The sequence below is a fragment of the Salvia miltiorrhiza genome, chromosome 1 (genome assembly GCF_028751815.1).
Source record: "Salvia miltiorrhiza cultivar Shanhuang (shh) chromosome 1, IMPLAD_Smil_shh, whole genome shotgun sequence".
NCBI classification, from domain to species: Eukaryota; Viridiplantae; Streptophyta; class Magnoliopsida; order Lamiales; family Lamiaceae; genus Salvia; species Salvia miltiorrhiza.
The window spans coordinates 74,786,399-74,808,301 of NC_080387.1; the positions used below are offsets into that span (position 1 = coordinate 74,786,399).

Below are 21,903 nucleotides of genomic sequence, written 5' to 3' on the forward strand. Positions count from 1 at the left end.
TTTGATTTGAAATACTAAACGTTTTCTACAATATTCCACAGCTACTTTTCGCAAGAAAACTGTAGTTTTTCTCCAATAATTAAATTATTTACCTCGCTCAATTAATAGAGAATTTTATGAGCAATTAAATACTGATCTAGGTCATCATCATGATCAAGAATTAGGTCGTCGATCACAATGATATTCTTTTCTGATAGAAATGATGAATAATCCTTACTACTTTTTCCGTCTTAGAAGAGCATGCTCTTTTTTATTTATTTATTTTTAGTCGTGTATCACAAGAGCATGCATGACCTATTTTTGAATAGACGATGAAGCACAACTTAATTGATAAGACGCTTCTCCTTCAACCATAAGGTTGGGGTTCGAGTCACTACAGGGGAAAATGAGGAATCATTATTGTTCCTTTTTAATATGAAGAAGAAAAAAAAAGTCTGTCTTTGGACATGACTCCACCATTAACCCTTATTTTTAGTGCTCATTTTCAATATTTATTTACAATTTTACTAATATGATTCATCATTATTTCTCCACTCCGCTCCCAAAAATGAACTGGTCTCCACTCACAACAATCAATAATCTATTAATTTTATTCTTAGTAGAAATATGTATTCTTACAATTTTTGGTATGCCCATAGCTATAATATCCTTGTCTAGCTATTTTATTTTCTATGGATAGTTTAATAATTTAATTATGTTTTATTTATTTCATATCATTTGATCATATGTGTAGGAAAATTCTTACAAATTAAGTTTGCTTTAGTTTTTATAATTATTGGATTTAAGTGTAATTTAAATTATTCAATATGTCAATTTACTTTAATTTGTATTGTTTTTTTTTTATAATAATTTACCTTATTAATGTAATAATCACATTAGATCTAGTTCTACATACTCCATAATTTAGCGCTTAAAACATAAAAAATCTTCTATTCACATAAACAAAATTGGTAAGAATTGTCATAATTTTAGGATTTGGATTCACATTCTAATTAACTATTCCCATCACTTTCTCATGTCATTAATGTTTGATAGCTCCACAAGTTGGAAGACTTCTATGAGTCTTCTCCATGACCTGTGATTCTCTTGTGTGATGATGCAATTTCGAATATTATTTTTGTTATGCCTTCAAATTGTTGGCTCGTTTAATTTTTAATTTTTGGCCAGATAATTAGATTATAAATCCTAAGTGACTTATATTATAGTCGCATATATAGTGGCCTAAAGTCCAGTAGTATTAAAATTAAGCCTCTATTTTTTTTATATTTTTTTGTTTAAGCCGGAATCCCTTATATTTTACTACTATATATATTATTTATTAAATTGAGATTATTATTAATTGAAAAGAAAAGAAAAACCCTTGGAAGCACAAAACGCGGACTCAGGGTCAGACCTCGTTAAAACCTTCTTAAAGAAAACTCTAGTGGCAAAAATTTTAAGAAGAGAAAAAGAGTGCCTATGAAAGAAAAGAACAAACAAGAAAAACTCCACATTAATCCAAACTGGAGAGAATAAATGGGACCCGAGCTTCGGAATAACCATCACCCGAGGACCATAAATCCTACACGGAAAGGAGAGGGCAGAGAAACAGGAAAAAGGACCAGCTTTCACATTGACTTGACTTACGAAGTCTTCGTCAATCTTCAGTAATGAGTCACGTAGTTAATATGATATATGTCCCACTTATTAATAGTTAACATTTATTTATCATATTAATTTGGTGTTTTATTTTATATCTTACTCTCAAATTTTTATATTTTTTTGTATTTTTTTTTTCAATCTTAATTTTATATGCTTTAATTTAATTTTACAGTTTTCACCATTGAATTTTCGCTAAAAAAGAAAAAAACAAAAAAAACAAAAAATTAAACAAAAATACTAAAAGCTGCCGACACAACCCACATAATGCGTTTGTGCACTTAGTTTCTTGGTTTCCAAGTGGGAACTGATTTCCAATTTCTCTAATGGTAATTTTTTCAATTTGAAAGCTAGAATTTCACACCATTAGATCCACCTTAATGGTATATGTGCCGGATGGAAAGATTAAAATAATAAAAAAAAATCACATTTTTATGGACAGATGGAATATTTAACATGAAATAAATAAAATACACATGTACGTACACATGTATATATAGTTAAAATGACTATTTTTGTGATAAATGAGAATAACGAATAAGCTAGTATATAGCGTTGAAAAGCTGCTCGTAATGCATGAATAATCGTAATTCAATTAATTGGTGAAATTTTCGCCCCCTCTAAAATCCGAATCCAAATTTGAAATGATTATTTGCGTATTATCATCCACTTATTTCAACCTTTCATCAATAGACTTTCCCCACAACCTCCCAACCCCCAACCGACACACATGCAGACATAAAAATATATAGCTATATAGTGGTAGCTCAAATCTTGAATTGCTCATCACACATTACTATTTTTGAAATCAAACCTAATGGATAGATCTTCCCACTTCTACCTCCTTATAACATCACTCTTACTACTTCATTGTTTTATAGATTATAGCTCAGCCATCTCAGATATCAACACCGATCGTTCCTCACTTCTCGCCTTAAAATCCCAAATCACATTAGATCCTCAAAATATATTGACCCAAAATTGGAGCACTGAAGCCAGTGTTTGCAGTTGGATCGGAGTTACTTGTGATTCACGTTACAATAGGGTTACGCAGTTGAATATATCGTACATGGGTCTTGTCGGAACCCTCCCGCCAGAAATCGGGAATCTTTCTTCTCTGGTTTCTTTAGATGTGAACTACAACTCTTTTCATGGCCCAATTCCCCCATCTCTCTTCAACTTGTCATCCATAGAAATCTTGAATTTGAGGAACAATAGTTTGTCTGGTAGGCTACCTGATCTTGATATGTGCAAACACAATAATCTTGGTAGACTCAAGATTCTTCGATTCTCTTACAACGAGTTGTATGGGGAAATACCATCGAGTTTGGGGCAGTGTTCACAGCTTGAGTTTCTATCTTTGTTCAACAACAATTTCACTGGATTTGTGCCGAAAGAAATTGGGAACTTGACGAACCTTCAAGTGTTGAACCTTGGTGCCAACAATTTAAGTGGTAAGATCTTTATAAATTTCCCTACTTAATTTTTTTTTTTTTTTTTTGGGCTTTCATTGGTCTACTATTTAATTTTTTAATTTCTATGCTTTACATATAGTCCCTCCGTCCCAGCCAAGATGATACATTTCTTTTCCGGTAGGGGATTTAAGGAGTTGTAGATTATTGTATTAAGTGTGTAGTATAAAAGTGATGAAGTATGAGAGAGAAGGTAATAAAAGGGTGATTAATTAGTTGTAATTTTGTAATTAAAATCCCTTATTTTATTTTTTTTCATATTTAGAAATGTAGCATCTTCGTTGGAACGTCGACCCAAAAAGGAATATGTAGCATCTTCGTTAGGACGGAGAGAATATATGGCATGTGCATCTGTACATCCTCTTTTTATATATTTTTCCTCTCTATGAAAGGTTCGATTGATGTTGTAAGGATGTGATTGGCATACAATAAAATTAGTGAGATCTAGTATATGAATATAATAGTGATCAATTCTATGTTTTAGAATAGGAAACAAATAAAAATCTGTTCAAAATACATAAACTTTAGCACTTTTCAAAATTTCTCATGAAAGTCAAATTTGTCATGAAAGTCAACTCAAATGAAATTGAAGTTGACATGGCGTCTGATTCTGCTGACATGGAAGATATATATGATGTTAAATACTCTAAAAATAACTTGACAATTACTTTAATTTTATTATATAAATTCATACTACTCTATTCTCTTAAGAAATAATTTCATATATATATATATATATATATATATATATATATATATATATATATATATATAGGGGAGGGCTAGAATAAAAACACTCTTAAGTGTATAAAATATAAATGATTTTCAGCCCTTAGATCATCAAGATCTACGGTTGATTCGTAACACTGTTGGATGAATTCGTGGTCCTGGGTTCGAATCCCAAAGGTAACAAAAATTTATTTTTCGCAATTCGTAACCATGTTGGATGAATTCGTAACCCTGTTGGATAAAATTCGTACATTAAAAAACGTTTATATTTATATTTTAAGAAGTGTTTTCACTGTAGCCCTCCCATATATATATATATATATATATATATATATATATATATATATATATATATAGGATTGGGTTCCGGTGGATCCCTATGCTTATAATAGATTCGTAGATCCAAATCTAGACCACACATTTATGACATGTGGCGCATCAAGATGGTGACACGTGGCAAGGTATTTCAAGGCAAAATCTGGAGAGAGGTAAAATTGGAATGTAATTTTCGAAATTCAAAAAAAAAAAAAAATTAGATTTTCTCAAAATATGTATATTTTAGATGCATAAAGTTTCATACGAGAATGCATGAACTTTCATATAAAAATGCATAAAGTTTCATATAAATATGCATAAGATTTCACCTCACCCCACCCCCACCCACCCCCTACCCCCCCACCCCCCACCCACCCCCCCCCAATATTTTTTTTTTTTTTTTTTTTTTAAAAAAAAAAAACTGATTTTCTGACCACTGACCCACCCCTACCCCCACCCCCCCACCAATTTTTTTTTTATTATTTTTTTATTTTCTCAAAAACTGATTTTCTGACCACTAACCCCCCCCACCCACCCACCCACCCCCAATTTTTTTTTAAATCAGTTTTTAAAAAAATAAAAAAAAAATTGGGGGGGGGTGGGGGGTGGGGGTGGGGGTGGGCCAGCAATTAGAAAATCAGTTTTTGAAAAAAAAAAAAAAATTTGGGGGGTGGGGTGGGGGTGGGTGGGGTGGGGGGGCAAGGGCAGGGGTGGAGTGGCGAAACTACCAGATTTATTAAAATGAAATACATTTTTTGTATAATTTAATGCATTTTTATGTGAAAACTTTATGCATTTTTGTTTGATTTTATATGCATGTGAAACATGCATATTTTTGGGGGGTGGTAATGGGGAGGGTTGGGGGGTGGTGTGGGCTGGATTGGGGGGTGGTATGGGGTGGGGTGGTGAAAATACCAAAACTGGAAAAATTAAATGCATTTTTCTGTTCAAAGTTATGCATTTCATGTGAAAACTTTATGCATCTTTGTGTGAAACTATATGCATCTAAAATATATCTATTTTGAGAAAATCTAAAAAAAATATATATTTTTTTAATTATTAAATCCGAAAATTACATTCCAATTTTACCCCTCCAGATTTTGCCTTGGAATCCTTGCCACGTGTCACCATCTTGATGCGCCACATGTCATAAATGTGTGGTCAAGATTTGGATCTAGGGATCTATTATAAGCATTGGGATCTATATGATCCCATTCCTATATATATATATATGTACTAACATATATAATTGGCTTTTGATTTCATGCAACTTTATCAACAGGTAATATTCCAAAAGAGATCGGCCGCCTTCCTAATTTACAAGTTTTGGACATGAGTTTCAACAGCTTCAATGGACACCTGCCGAGAGAAATTGGAAACTTGACAATGCTTCAATTGTTGGACCTTGGTAACAACAAGTTAGGTGGTAAGATCTTATCTCACATTTGTTTTTGGTTTGATTGGTATATATTGAAATCATCCTAATGTCATTAATTATTTAATTTCTATATCTGCCTCTTTATATTTATGATTTCATATGCAAACTTTACAAACTGACAGGTAATATTCCAAAAGAGATCGGTTCTCTTTCTAATTTACTAGGGTTGGGCATGAGGTTCAACGAGTTCTCAGGCCCTATACCGGCAACCATTTACGGCTTGACTTCTTTGGAATATTTTGACTTTGCGTCAAATAAATTGAATGGATCACTGTCGAAAGATATTGGAAACATGACAGCCCTTCGAAGAATAGGCCTTGAAAGCAATAATCTAATTGGTATGAGTTTTTCCATGATCACTCGATCCATTCATTTTAATAGTTAATTGTTTATTCAAATTTCACATTGCTTGCCTAATTATACTAAATATAGTTATGATCATATATAATAAATATTGTGTTCAAAGTTGTATTGCGCGCACGCCCTTTAATTATACTTGATGATGAATAAACTGAGCTAAGTTTTTGATTTCATCCTAACCTTATAGGTGAAATTCCAAAAGAGATTGGTGATCTTACAAATTTCGAGCGATTGAGCATGTGTTGCAATAGAATTAGTGGTTCAGTGCCAAGAGAAATTGGGAACTTGACAAACACATTTGGTATTTTCCTTTACAACAATACTTTAAGTGGTATGATTCTAACCTTCTTTTTTTGTCAAACGATATTTTTTAACCAATCTCTTTGTGGTATCCTTAGATTTTACGAACAAATCTTTGTATGCATCAAATGTCATTGTTACTTATATATGAAAATTGAATTTTCAAGATTTCATAATTTTGCAGGTCCTATTCCAGAAGAGATGGGTCGTCTTGTTAATTTAGTGGAGCTGCAGTTGGAATACAACTATCTAATCAATGGATCATTGCCAAAAGAATTTGGAAATTTGACATCTCTTACCTACTTACTGCTTAATGATAATAAATTAAGTGGTATGATATTTTCTCTCTTTATCTTAATTTTGCTGCTTCATGTCGTGAGGAGGATGGATCCTTTATTGTAGCTTCCTTTTTGTATTTTAGTTTAATTTTAAATTAGTGTTGATAATTATTTTTAATATTTAATTTCAATTTTTTTACAACTTAATAATTGATATATTAAGCTTCAAATTTTGGTAATAATCTTCATTAGAATTCATCTTACCATCAATATAATAATTTCTTTATGTTCATTAGAATTCTAGAGTTTTGACAAATCTTTTTAGTTAATATGCTGCAGATTATTTTCTATCTCATCACCTCACCAATTGTAACATTTTTAGTCTACTAGCGGAAAAAACGTGTGATGCACGTGTAATTAATATCATTTTATTTGATAAAAATAAAAAATATAGCTATATAGAAACTAAATTTATCTGTGGGGATTTATAATTTTCATGTACAGGTGAAATTCCGAAAGAAATTTTTCTTCTGAAAAACTTATTGCAACTGAATATCGGAAGCAACCGACTTCGTGGATCGTTGCCTAGAGAAATTGGTAACACAACCATTCATGATCTGTGGCTTCACTTCAATAATTTGAGCGGTATGATTTGCTGTCTCATTCTGCTCTTTCATAATGTTGTTCATGTAAATGTTGCCTATTTCACTGTTATCTCTTTAGGGTGTGTTCTATTGAGTTTGCAAATTTATCATAAAAAAATGGGATAAGTAATGGAAATTTTTAATTGACACCTTTTTGCACTGATTTATACATGATTTAATTATAATAATACATCTTGGTGGCGTTTGATTTGGTGGATGAGAGAGCGGGTCGAATCATGTGAACCAAACACTTATTCTATCAAGTATCAATCATGCCTCATTACTCAAATTAATCGATCATTCGATTGCTCAAGATTGAATTGTCCCGAGATTAGTTGAGATTATTTTTGTCATAGGGGGTAGGCTAAGACTCATAATCCATGACTAATAGCATAGTCTCGAGATTATGTACCGTGCCCTATCTATTCAACCGAACATGATATTACATGACTAATCATATCTTATTCTATAAACCGAACACCCCCATAGTGAATTTCATATCTTACAATAATTAATGCATCCATTTATGACAATCGTAGATCATACAAAAATCAACTGCCCAAATAAATTCCTAACTAATTTAATTTAATGAATTTGATTTCATAAACTTTCAGGTCCAATACCATCCACCTTTACGAGCCAATCAGGGCTAGTTAACATAGCACTGCGTTCCAACAACTTAAGTGGAGTGCTTCCTTCATCCATTTGCAACTTGAGATCCCTCCAAGTTCTCTATTTATCATACAACAATTTGGAAGGATCTCTTCCAGATTGTCTTAGAAACTTGAGCTCATCTCTGTTAATCTTTCATTTGAATGCAAATAACCTCAGTGGCCTCATTCCATCAACATTTACAAAAGGGTGCAGTCTTCAATCAATCAATCTGAATGGCAACAAATTGGAAGGCACACTGCCTCAAACCCTAGTCAACTGCCAGGGTTTGCAAGGGATCGACATTGGTGATAATGAAATACGAGGCGCGTTTCCCCTTTGGATGGAAATGCTCCCTCAACTCCGTATGCTCGTCTTGAGGTCTAACAAGTTTGATGGTAATATGTCGGTGGCTTCAACGACGAAGCAGCCGTTTCCCAAGCTGCAAGTCTTGGATGTATCAGGGAATGCGTTTGTTGGCTCGTTGCCTGATAGATATTTCAAGAATTTTCGAGGTATGATCGATGCCAAGGAAAATCAGACCGATGATGGAGCAAATTTGTTTCTAAGGTTTATAGAGTTGTCACTCACTTTGAAAGGTTTGGATCAGTTATTGCAGCGGCTGCTGACGACCTTTACAACTGTTGACTTATCCTCGAATAGATTCTCTGGGAAGATTCCGGCTTTGGTGGGGAATCTTAACTCTCTTAGATTCTTGAATCTTTCTCATAATGCCCTCATGGGGCATATACCTTCATCTCTTGGGGGGATGAGTTTGCTCGAGTCGTTGGACTTGTCATCGAACAAATTGGATGGAGAAATTCCGAGTGAGCTCACCAGGTTGACATTTCTCGCGAAATTGAACCTTTCGATGAATAATCTTGAGGGGCAAATTCCACGATCTGCTCAGTTTTTCACGTTCGAGAATGAGTCGTACGTGGGGAATGTAGGATTGTGTGGGCCTCCATTGACGAAGAAATGTGAAGGGAGTGATGCGAAGCCATTGTTGCCCCAAGAAGAAGAAGATGATGATGGTTTTGTGAATGGATTTGGGTGGCAAGCAGTTGTGTTGGGGTATGGATGTGGATTCATAATTGGAGTGTTTATGGGGTGTCAAATTATTCGATATGAAAGGCCAAGATGGTTGGTGGAATTCTTTTTTGATTGAAGCAATAGAGAGAGTGTAGTGCTATAATTAAGAGTTTGGAATTATGTCTAGTTTTGTTTGTATATGTGTGAGTCATATATATATCTACATACTATTTTGTACATGTATAATAGAATTCCTACTATTCTGTTGTACTGTATTTGCAATTGCAGTCAAAAGATGACTGGTTTGTACATTATGAACATATTATTGTTGAAATTATTTGAATTACAACGTAACTCTAAAAATAACTACAACCCATTATGTTTGTTTTAGGAACTTGAATCTATTGAGTTAGATGCTAACTTAACACTAGAATGTGGATTGTTAGATACTTTGTTGATTATCGTTGACTGCTAGTTACTATTTAAAGTTTATCTATTATGAAAATATTTTAATTATTATTCGATTATGTTGCATGATAAAATGTATTAGAATAGAGGTAAATAACAAAAAAAAAAAAACTGGCAATTTTAGCGACGGAAATTCCTTCTCAAAATAAAAAAAATTCAAAAAACGGAAAAAAGCTAATGAAGGAAATTCCGTCTCAAAAGGACGGCGGCCGGCGCCGGAAAGCACTGCCGGAAAATCTAACGACGGAACTGTTTCCGTCTCAACTAGAGACGGAATTTCCGTCTCTGTTTCCATCTCAAAATTCGGTCAATGCAGACGACCCCCAGGTGGTGAGATGACGGAATTTCTGTGGCTATTCCGTCGTAAGGTTTGAGACGGAAAATAAAATCTGTCGCTGGAAAATTTAGCGACCCCGTTTTTAGTGTCTGCGTCGTCGTTCAGTCGCAATTCTGTCGTAACCATTATTTTGAGACGGAACGTTCGGGATTTTGAGACGGAATTTTCGTCGCTAGAATTAGTTTTTTTTGTAGTGCAAGCTAATCCATCATTTTAATTTGATGGAATGACCAGATCTTATCCTCAATGCTTAGTTCTATGATTTATCAATCTATTCTATCACTGAAAGTAAATGCCCATATTTCGGTTAAAAAAATGTTACTCAAATACTGTACTATAGGAATGCACAACAATTCGCCAAAATTTTGATTTTATGCAAAGTATCAATCCTATTCCTATGTATATAATTGATTGTATTTATATGCCAATTACGACCATTTAGATCTTGTTCAGATACATAAAAGAAACGCAAATTCTTGGGTGAGGTTGACCTCACCCTATGAGACGGGTCGGGTCGGGTCGGAGCGCGGGTTTGACGGGTCGGGGCGCGGGTTTGACAGGTCGGGTGGGTTTTGGGCGCGGGTCTGGGATACCAGAAATAAAGTACACATTCTCATTAATAAAAGTAACAATTATTGTGAACAAATGTAATACTTTAGAAACATTACATTTCATCATATCAATAGTTACTTTTCCTCAAGACATTTGAATTATTATTTGAATTATTTCATCATATCAATAGTTACTTTTCCTCAAGACAATAATTACTTGAATTATTATTTAATTTTTTTTCTATATTCTATTTATTTTCTCCGTTATTCAAAGTAATTGTTATTATAATGAAAAGTAATTATTGATATGCAGAAATGTAATGTTTTGAAATTATTACATTTGTTCACAATAATTGTTACTTTTATTAATGATAATGTGTACTTTATCCCAAACCCGCGTCCAAACCCGACCCGACCCGCGCCCCGACCCGACCCGTCTCACCCCATGAGGTTGACCTCACCCAAGACCAACTCTAAAAGAAAGGGATTAATTTTAGGTTCATTTTTGGAGTTGGACTCAGTCTACCAAATATATGAGCAAGTAGTATCTTGTGCGCTTTTGCATTTTGTCAAAAGAATAATAACGCTTCATCGTAACATCTACTTACATTTTGGTGACAATTAAAACAATGAGTAGACGATTTAAAGTCAAGTGTACCTGCAAGTAGGGATGGCAACGGGTCGGATCTGGACCGGATCAATACCAGATCCAGATCCGTTTTATATTAACAGATCCGATCTGAAATTTGGGATCCAGATCCAGATCCGTCAGTTCCGCGGGTCCACGGGTCTAAATCGATGGATCTACTGTTTTTAAATTAAATTAAAAAAAAAGTCACAAAATCATGAACATCTAGTTTCCATCATAAAAAATATTGCACAAAACACATTCATACAATACAAAATCTCAACATAGAAAAATAAGTCATCAAAAATTCAAAATAAACAAATCTCAATGCTACAAGTCTTGTAAAAGAGATATTCGGAATGCCAAAGGGAGTTGGGAATGTGTTGTCCCCGCCTGCACCGGCGAACTGGATTGAGAGGGAGATAGGCAGGGTGAGGGCGGCGAACTAGAAGGAGGGAGATGGGCAGGGTGAGGGCGGCGAACTGGAGAGGGACCGAGGGAGTTGGAGAAAGTAGAAATTAAGGTTTGTAATTCTAATTTGTGTATTATTTTTAATTTTTAATTTTTAATATATTTAATATTATTAGTAAAAATAAATATAAAAAATAAATAAGATATATTAAAATAAACGGATCCACGGGTCAGATTTGGGTCGGATGTGGATCTAAAATTTGAAGATCCAGATTCAGATCCATTTTATAAATTGAGATTCAGATCCGGCCCAGATTCGTCGGGTCAAAAAAAATGAGATCCAGATCCAGAAAAACGGATTTGGACCGGGTCCAGAATCCATTATCATCCCTACAAATTTTAATTGCTGCACCAAACCTTACAAATTTCTTATATATGGTCTCTCCCTCTCTCTTTTTAAAAGGTTAAAAAAAAAAAATGGTTCCCCATTTTCCCTCCTTGATAACTCGAACCTCTGACCTATTGGTTGGAGGGGAAGCGTCTTACCAACCGAGCTACGGTCTAATTCAGAAAGAAATTGAAATTTTGTGAGGGGTTTGTTTGTTGATTTGTTTTGAAAGGCAATATCTACATAAATACTTAATAATTTTGAAGAGATCAAACTTATTTAAAATTACGATCGGAGTGATATTTTGGTAAAATAATAATAATAATAATAATAATAATAATAATAATTATTATTATTATTATTATTATTATTATTATTATTATTATAATAGTAACATCCTTAAAATTGATTAAAAAATAATGATGGACTTAATAGATAAAACTAAATTTTGTAAAATAAAACTCTTTTATAATAGGTCTAGATAAAAGATTTAGCCAAACTTTTATTTGTTGATAGTAAGGTTTTAAACGGATGAGATCATCTATCCCACAATTTTGTGTGTCCCACCATGTTTCATTTTAAATTTCTCTATTTTATAATTATTTGTTATAAAATTAAAAGATATTATTATATAATAAACTCCAATTAATATTTATCATTAAAAATTAAAGTTAAAAAAAATTATATATCCTAACTTTGAATTAATAACCCAAATAATACATTATTAATTCAAATAAATTTAAAAGTGAAACTATAAATCCTAACTTTGAACCATTGTTAATTATCTTTCTATTATATTATAACATAATAAATTAAAATTAAAAAATAATTAAAAATTATAGTAACAGATTAAGAGTAAGAAACGGTGGGATATGTTAAATTGTGAGACGGAGCATTGACTTGACTTGACTTGCAAAGTCTTGGTCTATTTGACGAGAGAGCCAGTGGCGTCAATTGTCATTAATCAGTTATCATGACTTTTCTTCAAACTTAATTTCTCAATTTCACACGAAATTGCGTTCCCATTTATAGTATATATTTGTAGCTCTAAATCTTGTCTACTCGCACATTACTACTTTTGAAATCAAGCCTCAATGGATAGGTCTTCCCAATTTTCCCTTCTTACATCACTTTTGCTACTTCAATGGTTTATGAATTATAGCTCAGCCATCTCAGATGTCAACTCAGATCGTTCTTCACTTCTTACCTTAAAATCTCAAATCACTTCAGACCCACAAAATATATTGACCCAAAATTGGAGCACTGAAGCCAGTGTTTGCAGTTGGATCGGAGTTACTTGTGATTCACGTTACAATAGGGTTACTCAGCTGAATATATCGTACATGGGTCTTGTCGGAACCCTCCCACTAGAAATCGGGAATCTTTCTTCTCTCGTTTCTTTAGCAGCGAACGAGAACTCTTTTCATGGCCCCATTCCCCCATCTATCTTCAACTTGTCGTTTCTAGAAGTTTTGGATCTAAGGAATAATAGTTTGTCTAGTAGTCTACCTCTTGATATGTGCAGACACAATCTGCATAGACTCAAGAGGCTTCGTATATCTTACAACGAGATGTATGGGGAAATACCATCGAGTTTGGAGAAGTGTTCGCAGCTTGAGTTTATTTCTGTGTACAACAACAATTTCAGTGGATTTTTGCCGAGAGAAATTGGGAACTTGACGAAGCTTCAAACGTTGTACGTTGGTGCCAACAATTTAAGTGGTAATTATAAGATCTTTATAAATTTCCCTACTTCTTCTTTTTTTGGGCTTTCAATAGTCTACAAATGATCATTCTAATGCAATTCTGTTTAATTAATCTTTAATTTCTATGCTTTACATATGGCATGTGCATCTGTGTCCTCTTTTATTCGATCTTCTCTATGAAAGGGTTCGAGTTATGCTGTAAGGATGTGATTAGTACGATGAAATTAATGAGATATGTGAATATAATATTGATCAATTCTAAGTTTTAGAATCGGAAATTCCATCATTCACGTAGGAATCCATACACTTTGCCAATAGAAAAAGGGGTTAATTTGTTTTAAATCCACAAATTTTACATAATTTTCCGGTTTTTCCAAAATAAATAAAGATATGTTCTAAATACATCGTCCACTTTCCGGAATTTCCCACAAAAGTTAATCAGATGAAATTTAAGCTGACATAGCGCCAGATTCTGTTGATGTGGAAATATATATGACGATAACTATTCTAAAACTTGGATATATAGTTCAATTATTGTGAAATAAATTGTACTACCAAATTAAACCTTTAAGATATTCCATATCAGCAGAATCTGATGTATTCTGACGCCACATCATATTCGATTTCATCAAAGTTGACTTTCCTGGAAAATTCCGGAAAATGTGGTATTTATAACATATTTTTATTTGTTTTGGAAAAAAATCATAAATTGTGTAAAGTTTGTGGATTTAAACAAATTAATTCATAAAAAACTAACTTGACAATTACGTTTAATAATTTTATTATATAAATTCATATTACTTTAATTTATTAATTTCATATATATAATCGGATTTTGATTTCATGCAACTTTACTAATAGGTGATATTCCAAAAGAGATCGGTGGTCTCACTAATTTACAAGTTTTGGACATGAGTTCCAACAGCTTCAATGGACACCTGCCGACAGAAATTGGAAACTTGACAATGCTTCAATGGTTGGACCTTGGTACCAACAAGTTAAGTGGTAAGATCTTATCCCATGCTCTTAATTATTTTCCTACATTTGTTTTTGGTTTGATTAATGGTATATATTGAAATTATATACACCTAATTAGAATTACGCAAAAACTTGTGTGCATACCGTCGCATAGTATGTGACGGGTTGCAAAGTGTACATTTCTTCACGATAATGTATACTTTTATTCATAAGAACTTATACTTTTACTTGTGAAAAAATGTATACTATGTAAAAGTATAAATTCTTATGAATAAAAGTATACATTATCGTGAAGAAATGTACACTTTGCAACCAGTCGCATAGTATGCGACCGCCACATGCAAGACCATCTCTTAGAATTAGAATTACCTCTTGATCTCGCGGACAGGAGATCACCTCTTGATTTTTAAATCTATTCTTTAAATTGGACTTTTTAAATAATAAGATTTGTCTCCACAATGAATAAGTGAGTAGGTCAGGATATAAGTAGTAGTAATATTAGTGTATGCATCATGCATGTGTTGATCTAATGATAATATGGTTAATGCATATTTGAAGCTAAAAGGTCTCAGATTCAAGTTAGTCACGTAATCTTTAAAATTATTTGCTCTTTTACCTAAGAAAAAAGTCGTATTAGCGCACATGTTTTGTGGTTAATTTCATACGCCTCGACATATATTTTACAAATTGTTGTAATATATTTTGTGTTGCAAGTAAATAGCATACAACATATATACTACAATTAATAGTTAGATTATGATTAATCAATTAATTATTTGTAGGCATTTTACCTGCAAGTATTTTCGGAATGTCATCACTGGAAGCCATGGTGTTCAAATCCAATAAACTTATTGGACCATTACCAAGAGAAATTGGTAACCTCACAGCCCTTATCTTAATAAGCCTTGAAGATAACAGTTTCAGTGGTATGAATCTCAACTCTTCTTAATACTATATGTTTAGCCCTTTACATGGAGATTTGCAAATCAACAAATTTATATTCAAATGCACCTGCTTTTGAAACTTGAAAATAAATTAATTATTGATTTGCCTACTTAGTTAATATAGCATGTATATAATTTCTGATTATTTTAATAAATTTGAGGTAATATGTAGTATTAATTAATTATGGTTCACAATTAATTTGCAGGTAATATTCCGAAAGAAGTTGATCTTCTTACTAATTTAAGGGAGTTGAGATTGGACAACAATGAATTTAATGGATCATTGCCGATAGAAGTTGGAAATATAACAGCAATGTTTGTGCTGTCCATTTATAACAATGCGTTAAGTGGTAATGGTGTACGATATATTCCTCCTCTTTCAATTCCTTTTATAAGTAAGAGTTATAAGATGTAGTTTCATAAGAGCTATAAGTTGTCAAAATGTTTGGATAATTGAGCTTATAGGTTAGAGAGTTTTTTTTTGCTAGAGAAGGAAAACAACATTTAGAGAGAGAAAATCGAAATAAATAAACTTGAAATGATATATGATGAAAATAACAAATTATAGTTTAAAAATATTTGTAAAATAAATGTTGCATATAAGATTATAAAAAAATAAATTTGGGTAGATGAACTTATTTTTGGGGGAGCTTATTTTTAGAATATATAAGTTGTTTAAGCTTCTTTGCCAAACATATAAGCTGTTGAAGGAGCTTAAAAGCTCCTAAACAACTTATAAGATGTTTTGAAAAGCTTATAAGCTCAGCCAAATTCATAAGAGTTTATAAATTGTCAAAGTGTTTGGATAATTGAGCTTATAAACTAGAGAGATAATTTTTAGTTAGAAAGAGAAAATCTTTGTGATATAGAGAAAATAGAAAAGAGATGAAATTAGAATAATATTATATGATAAAAATTTAAAATCATAGTTGAGTTATTTTTGTAAAAAATGGGTGTTGCTTATAAGATAATGAGAAAATAAGTTGCGGTAAATGAACTTATTTTTTGTAGAGCGTAATGCTCTTAGAGCTTAATTTTAATTTATAGTTTATAAGCTCTTTAAGGGCTTATTTTGTCAAACATTTTGAAGAAGATTATAAGTTCTTTATCATATCAAACTATAGAAAAATATGAATGTTTTTTGAAATATTCTTTCAATAATTTATAGTAATCGTTGAATTCATTCGGCTAACAAAATAGTGAGACGCCGCAAATTTAAATGTAAATATAATTGTTGATTTATATTATCATGTTGACAGGTACATTGCCATCAACAATTTTTAATAGAACTTCTTTTCGATATATTGACTTGACAAACAATAAATTTACTGGAGTTTTGCCAAGGGAAATTGGGAACTTGAAAGAACTTATTGGAATAGGCCTGTCCACAAATTCATTTAGTGGTAAGGCTTCTGATACTCAAATCTCTATTTAATTCCCTTTATTAGTTTCCTTTACAAGAAAAAGATCAATGAAATTAAAGCACTGTTTATTTTTATTTTGTAGCAAAATAAACAGTGCCCCAAAATTTTCGAGGATTGTAAAACTATCGTGGCATGATTTTCTTCAAGTTCCAACAGTGTTTGGTGAGAGTGGAACAAAATCATGTCATGGTATTTTTTCAATCGTGAGGAACGTTTGGGTGTGTCTATTTTGTTACAAACAAATTTAAAAGTTGAGTTATTATTGCGATATTAATAAATGCATTAATAGGTAAAAATGCTCACTTTTGTTAATTGTATATAAAAAAATGCTCATTTTTATAAAAATAAGTATTTTATGCCCAAGTTAAGGGTTAGTTCCACCATACACCTAGGTGCATGTACACTCCCTCGTTGATCTTGTGACACGTGACTTTATATTTAATTTAAATTTAATTTTAACTGTACTAAAAGACATGTGTCGCAAGATCAACGGGGGAGTGTACATGCACCTAGGTGCATGGTGGAACTAACCCAAGTTAAGGGAACAAACTTAAATACCTGTTGATGACTTTGCTTGAGTTTTATAAAAAGTCTTACACAAGTACAATTGTGTCATAAATAATATAAAAAAATATGAAAAAGTGAACGATTTAATAACAATCGGTCAAACTCCATCTAACCGACAACTAGATCATCTAACCGTCTGACGGCCAATCATTTGACCGGGAGGCTAGCTAGATAGGCTAAATGACATAGCCCCATGCTATATCATGATCCGGGCGCTGGGCGGCATCTCATCTATTTGTCGGCTAGATAGATTTTTGATTGATCGTTGTTAAATTGTTCTTTCTTTCGGAACATGCTAGGAATGTATAAGGTATTATCTCCCAAGTACAATAAGATTGAGATATTATGGGAAAATTCAATTTATTTGGACATAAAATGCATATATTTATAAAAGTGAGTATTTTTCATATAGACTTTAGTGGATGCGAGCATTTTAAATTTTCACTTAATAAATCGTCTTTAAGGCCAAAATTAATGATTTTTTTTTTTTTTTTGCAATTAATCCATTAGTCGTCTTTCATAGTACTCCCTTCATCCATCATTTTTTGACCCATTTTATAATGACACGAGTTTTAAGAAATTGGGGTGTGTGTTGTGAAATAGGGAGCTCACTTTATTATAAGTGAAAAGCTTATTAAAAGTGGAATGAGTTAAGAATGGGTGCACGGATCAAAATGGCAAAACAGGTCGTAATTAATAAACGAAAGGAGTATTTATTATATTTCATAGTTAAATTAAACTCTTATGACTTTATACATGACAGGTCACATTCCAAAAGAGATTGGTCAGCTTGATAATTTGATAAGGTTGATGCTCGGGGGAAATAAATTTAGTGGATCATTACCAAAAGAGATCGGGAACATGACATCTCTTAATGAATTAATGGTAAATGGAAATAATTTAAGCGGTACGATACTATGCCTCTTTCTACTCCCTTATAAACACTAATGTATTTGGATGTGCTGTCATAAGGAATGCTTATTCCACCATATTTTGTGTTTCTATAATTTAACATTCTTCGTTGACGGTGACAACATCTTCTCTAAACAAATCAAATCACTGCTAGAAAATTCAGCATACTTGATACTTGATACTTGATATTTTTTTTATTACGTACATCTTTTTTGAGTATATTAAAAAGCGTCATCTGTGAGTGTCTTTTTTGTATACTAACAGAGATGATGTGTGTTTGCACGTAAAAAGCAATTATTTTAATAAATAAACCTTTTATTTTCATTAAAAAATATTTTAATAAATAATTAATTAAACTTCACCTAATTTTGTCATCATTAGAAAGAAAAAAAAGCATGACCAAAAAGAAAACAAGATTGATATGAAATTCATGTTTATTTTATAGGTTTCATCTTAACATAAATAATTTTAATTCTAAAGATTCTACCAAAATTAAACTTCTAATAAAAATATTAAATAAATAATTTCTATTATAATTCTAAATTATTAAATTACAGAATAAAAAATACTAATATATGTGGATGAAGAATTCTAATGGATACCACTACTTAAATAATTACTACTAAAATATAACACATAATTAAACCATAATATATTTTTAGATTTATTATATGTTTAATATATTAAATTACACAATTGACCTTAAATTAAGTATATGTAAGAGATATAATTGGTATATCAAATTTTGTAAAACAAGGCGCCTTTATAATAGGTATAGATGTGACGCTTTGAAGAAATAGTATATGAAGTTTCAAGTTTGAAATACATGACATTGCTATATAAATCGTCATATATCTATAGTATACATCACATATTGATAGAAGCATCATGTATGTCCGTGTTTAGTAATGTTTTTTTTTTTTTTAATATAAGTACATGACATCTTTTTTTTTTTGAATAATAATATACATGACATCTTAAAAGTACTTCAAAATGCTAGATGATCAGTAATTATCTGCTAATTAACCTGCTAAAAAACGTAATAGATAGAAAAGAATTAAAAGTGTAAAGGATAAAAAGTCCAAAATGAAAATTATTTAGAAAACAATGGGAGAAATCAAAACAAACATAGCATACTAAACTTTTGTTCAGCATTTTCAAACTTAATTTTGTTCAGTATACTTGTCTTGAATTGTGGAGGAATTAACTATTCCACAAAACTATGTATTTTGACAAATTTTATTCATTTTTAGTATCTTTACATATTTGCAAGGTATGTGTACATTCAATATAATCTCCACAAAAATTTGAAGAATTATATGAATATGTATTCTACATTTTGGAATATACTATTAGTAGCTAACATGTCAATATATATACTTAAAATTAAATTAATTATATTTTGGTTGACTTTTTAAAAATTTGCAGGTAATATTCCAAAAGAAATTGAGAACATGACAGCCATTCGTGAGTTGTGGCTTTTCAACAATAATTTAAGTGGTATGATTTCAATATTCTTTCAAATAAATTCTTTAAGTTTTAAAAGATATAATCTTGAATTTCATGATTCTTGCTTAAAACAAATTTCCAGGTCCCATACCTTCCATCATTGGAAATCTATCAGAACTGGCTATTCTTTTATTCTACTCCAACAAATTAAATGGAGAAATTCCATCATCTATTTGCAAGTTGAGATCCCTTCAATTTCTGCATTTATCAAACAACAATTTGGAAGGAGCAATTCCAGAGTGCTTGGGCAACTTCAGCAAATCATTGGAGGTTCTGCATTTGAGTGACAATTTTATCACAGGCCTCGTTCCATCAACATTTACAAAGGAATGTAGTCTTCAGTCACTTAATCTGAATGGCAATAAATTGGAAGGTGCACTGCCTCACTCCCTAATCAACTGCCAAGGTATTCGAAGCATTGACATTGGTGACAATGAAATACGAGATGTGTTTCCCTTCTGGATGGAAACACTCCCTAGACTCCGCGTCCTCGTCTTGAGGTCTAACAAGTTTGATGGTAATATGTTGCTCGCTTCAAAGGCCGAGCATCCGTTTCCCAAGTTGCAAGTCTTGGATATATCGAGAAATGCATTTTCTGGCTCGTTACCTGATAGATATTTCAAGAATTTCCAGGGCATGATAGATGCCAAAGAAAACACGACAGATGATCAGGACGTGTTTCTAAGATTTATAGAGTTGAAGTTCACTTTGAAAGGTTTGGATCAGACATTGCTGAGATTGTTGGATACCTTTACAACGATTGACTTATCCTCCAATAGATTCTCTGGGAATATTCCAGATTCCATAGGAAATCTTAATTCTCTGAGATACTTGAATTTGTCTCACAATAATCTCATGGGACAGATTCCTGCATCTCTTGGAAATATAAGTCTGCTTGAATCGTTGGACTTGTCATCAAATAGATTGGGTGGAGAAATCCCGAGTGAGCTGGCCAGATTGACATTTCTGTCGAAATTTAACGTTTCAATGAATAATCTCGTGGGGCGAATACCGCAGTCTACTCAACTTTCCACGTTTCAGAATGATTCGTATATGGGGAACTCGGGATTGTGTGGAGCTCCGTTGACGAAACAGTGTGAAAGAATTGATGGGAATAACCCAATGGTGCCGAATGATGATGATGATGATGAAGAGTCAAGTTTTGTTGATGGATTTGGTTGGAGAAGTGTGGTGATGGGGTATGGATGTGGATTGTTGATTGGAATTGGTATTGGTTGTTTGATTATTCGATGTGCAAGGCCAAAATGGTTGGTGGAATTCTTTTTTGGGGTTGGATATAATTATAAGAGGAGGAAAAATAAAGCAACAACACGACCAAGGAGACGGTGATTCAAGACAAAAATTGTGGTTTTGTTTGAGCTTGATTTGGAACTCTCGCATGTTGAGGAAACACTTAATGTATGATGTTTAATTTTCAAATATTGCTTCTGAATAATTTGTAATGTAATATTTGTATGTTGGGGCTCATTGCACATGCTAGTTTTATTCTGAAAATTTCAGTGATTGGTTAGTATTGCATGAGTAAGAAATATGTAGTGGAATTTCAAACACTACAAGAATTTTGCTTATAGACAACAAGTACTAGACAACGTCTCGTGATAAAGTCGTAGTATATCACCGTATCTTATTTCAATATACACGATTGATCTGATTCACGAAAATACAACAAGTAGTGTGCATGTGTTGGCCTAGCGGTAGGTGGTTAATGCCCAAGGCCTCAGGTCCTGAGTTCGAGTCCACCGTCGTGCGATCTTTAAATTTATTGTGTAATTTATCAAAAAAAAAAAAATACAACAAGTAATCTGCTCACACAGGTGAGATGCCAGATGAGATTGCAAGGCTCACATTCCTTGTTGTGATGATTGTGTCTTACAACAAGCTGGTCGGAAAGATTCCACTCGGCACGTTTTCAGCTGATTCCTTTGAAGGAAATTAAACACAGGATTGTGTGGTCTCCCTCTCAACATTAGCTGATTTCATAAACTTTAAGGAATATATAGTCTTATATATTACAATAATATATCTTTATAGTGAATTTCATATCTTACAATAATGCATCCATTTAATTATGACCATTGTAGATCATACAAAAATCAACGGTCCAATACCATCCACCTTTACGAATCAATCAGGGCTGGTTAACATAGCACTACGTTCCAACAACTTAAGTGGAGTACTTCCTTCCTCCATTTGCAACTTGAG

General features: G+C 32.4%; 3 protein-coding genes across 4 annotated transcripts in view; all 3 read left to right on the forward strand.

Annotated features, from left to right (window-relative positions):
- LOC131006179 (receptor-like protein 52) overlaps nt 1-21,903 on the forward strand; it is a 74,522-nt gene that overhangs the window by 12,382 nt on the left and 40,237 nt on the right. The window lies entirely within an intron of this gene.
- LOC131006181 (receptor-like protein 52) lies at nt 2,326-9,209 on the forward strand. Its single transcript, XM_057933362.1, has 7 exons — nt 2,326-3,092; nt 5,437-5,580; nt 5,715-5,930; nt 6,140-6,283; nt 6,437-6,583; nt 7,035-7,175; nt 7,789-9,209. The coding sequence occupies exons 1-7, from the start codon at nt 2,456-2,458 to the stop codon at nt 8,991-8,993; spliced, it is 2,634 nt and encodes an 877-aa protein (XP_057789345.1). The 5' UTR covers nt 2,326-2,455; the 3' UTR covers nt 8,994-9,209.
- On the forward strand, nt 12,703-21,168 carry LOC131006180 (receptor-like protein 36). Its single transcript, XM_057933361.1, has 8 exons — nt 12,703-13,362; nt 14,208-14,351; nt 15,107-15,250; nt 15,475-15,618; nt 16,528-16,671; nt 18,023-18,166; nt 19,600-19,671; nt 19,763-21,168. Exons 1-8 carry the CDS (start codon nt 12,735-12,737, stop codon nt 21,028-21,030), a joined length of 2,688 nt encoding a protein of 895 aa, XP_057789344.1. The 5' UTR covers nt 12,703-12,734; the 3' UTR covers nt 21,031-21,168.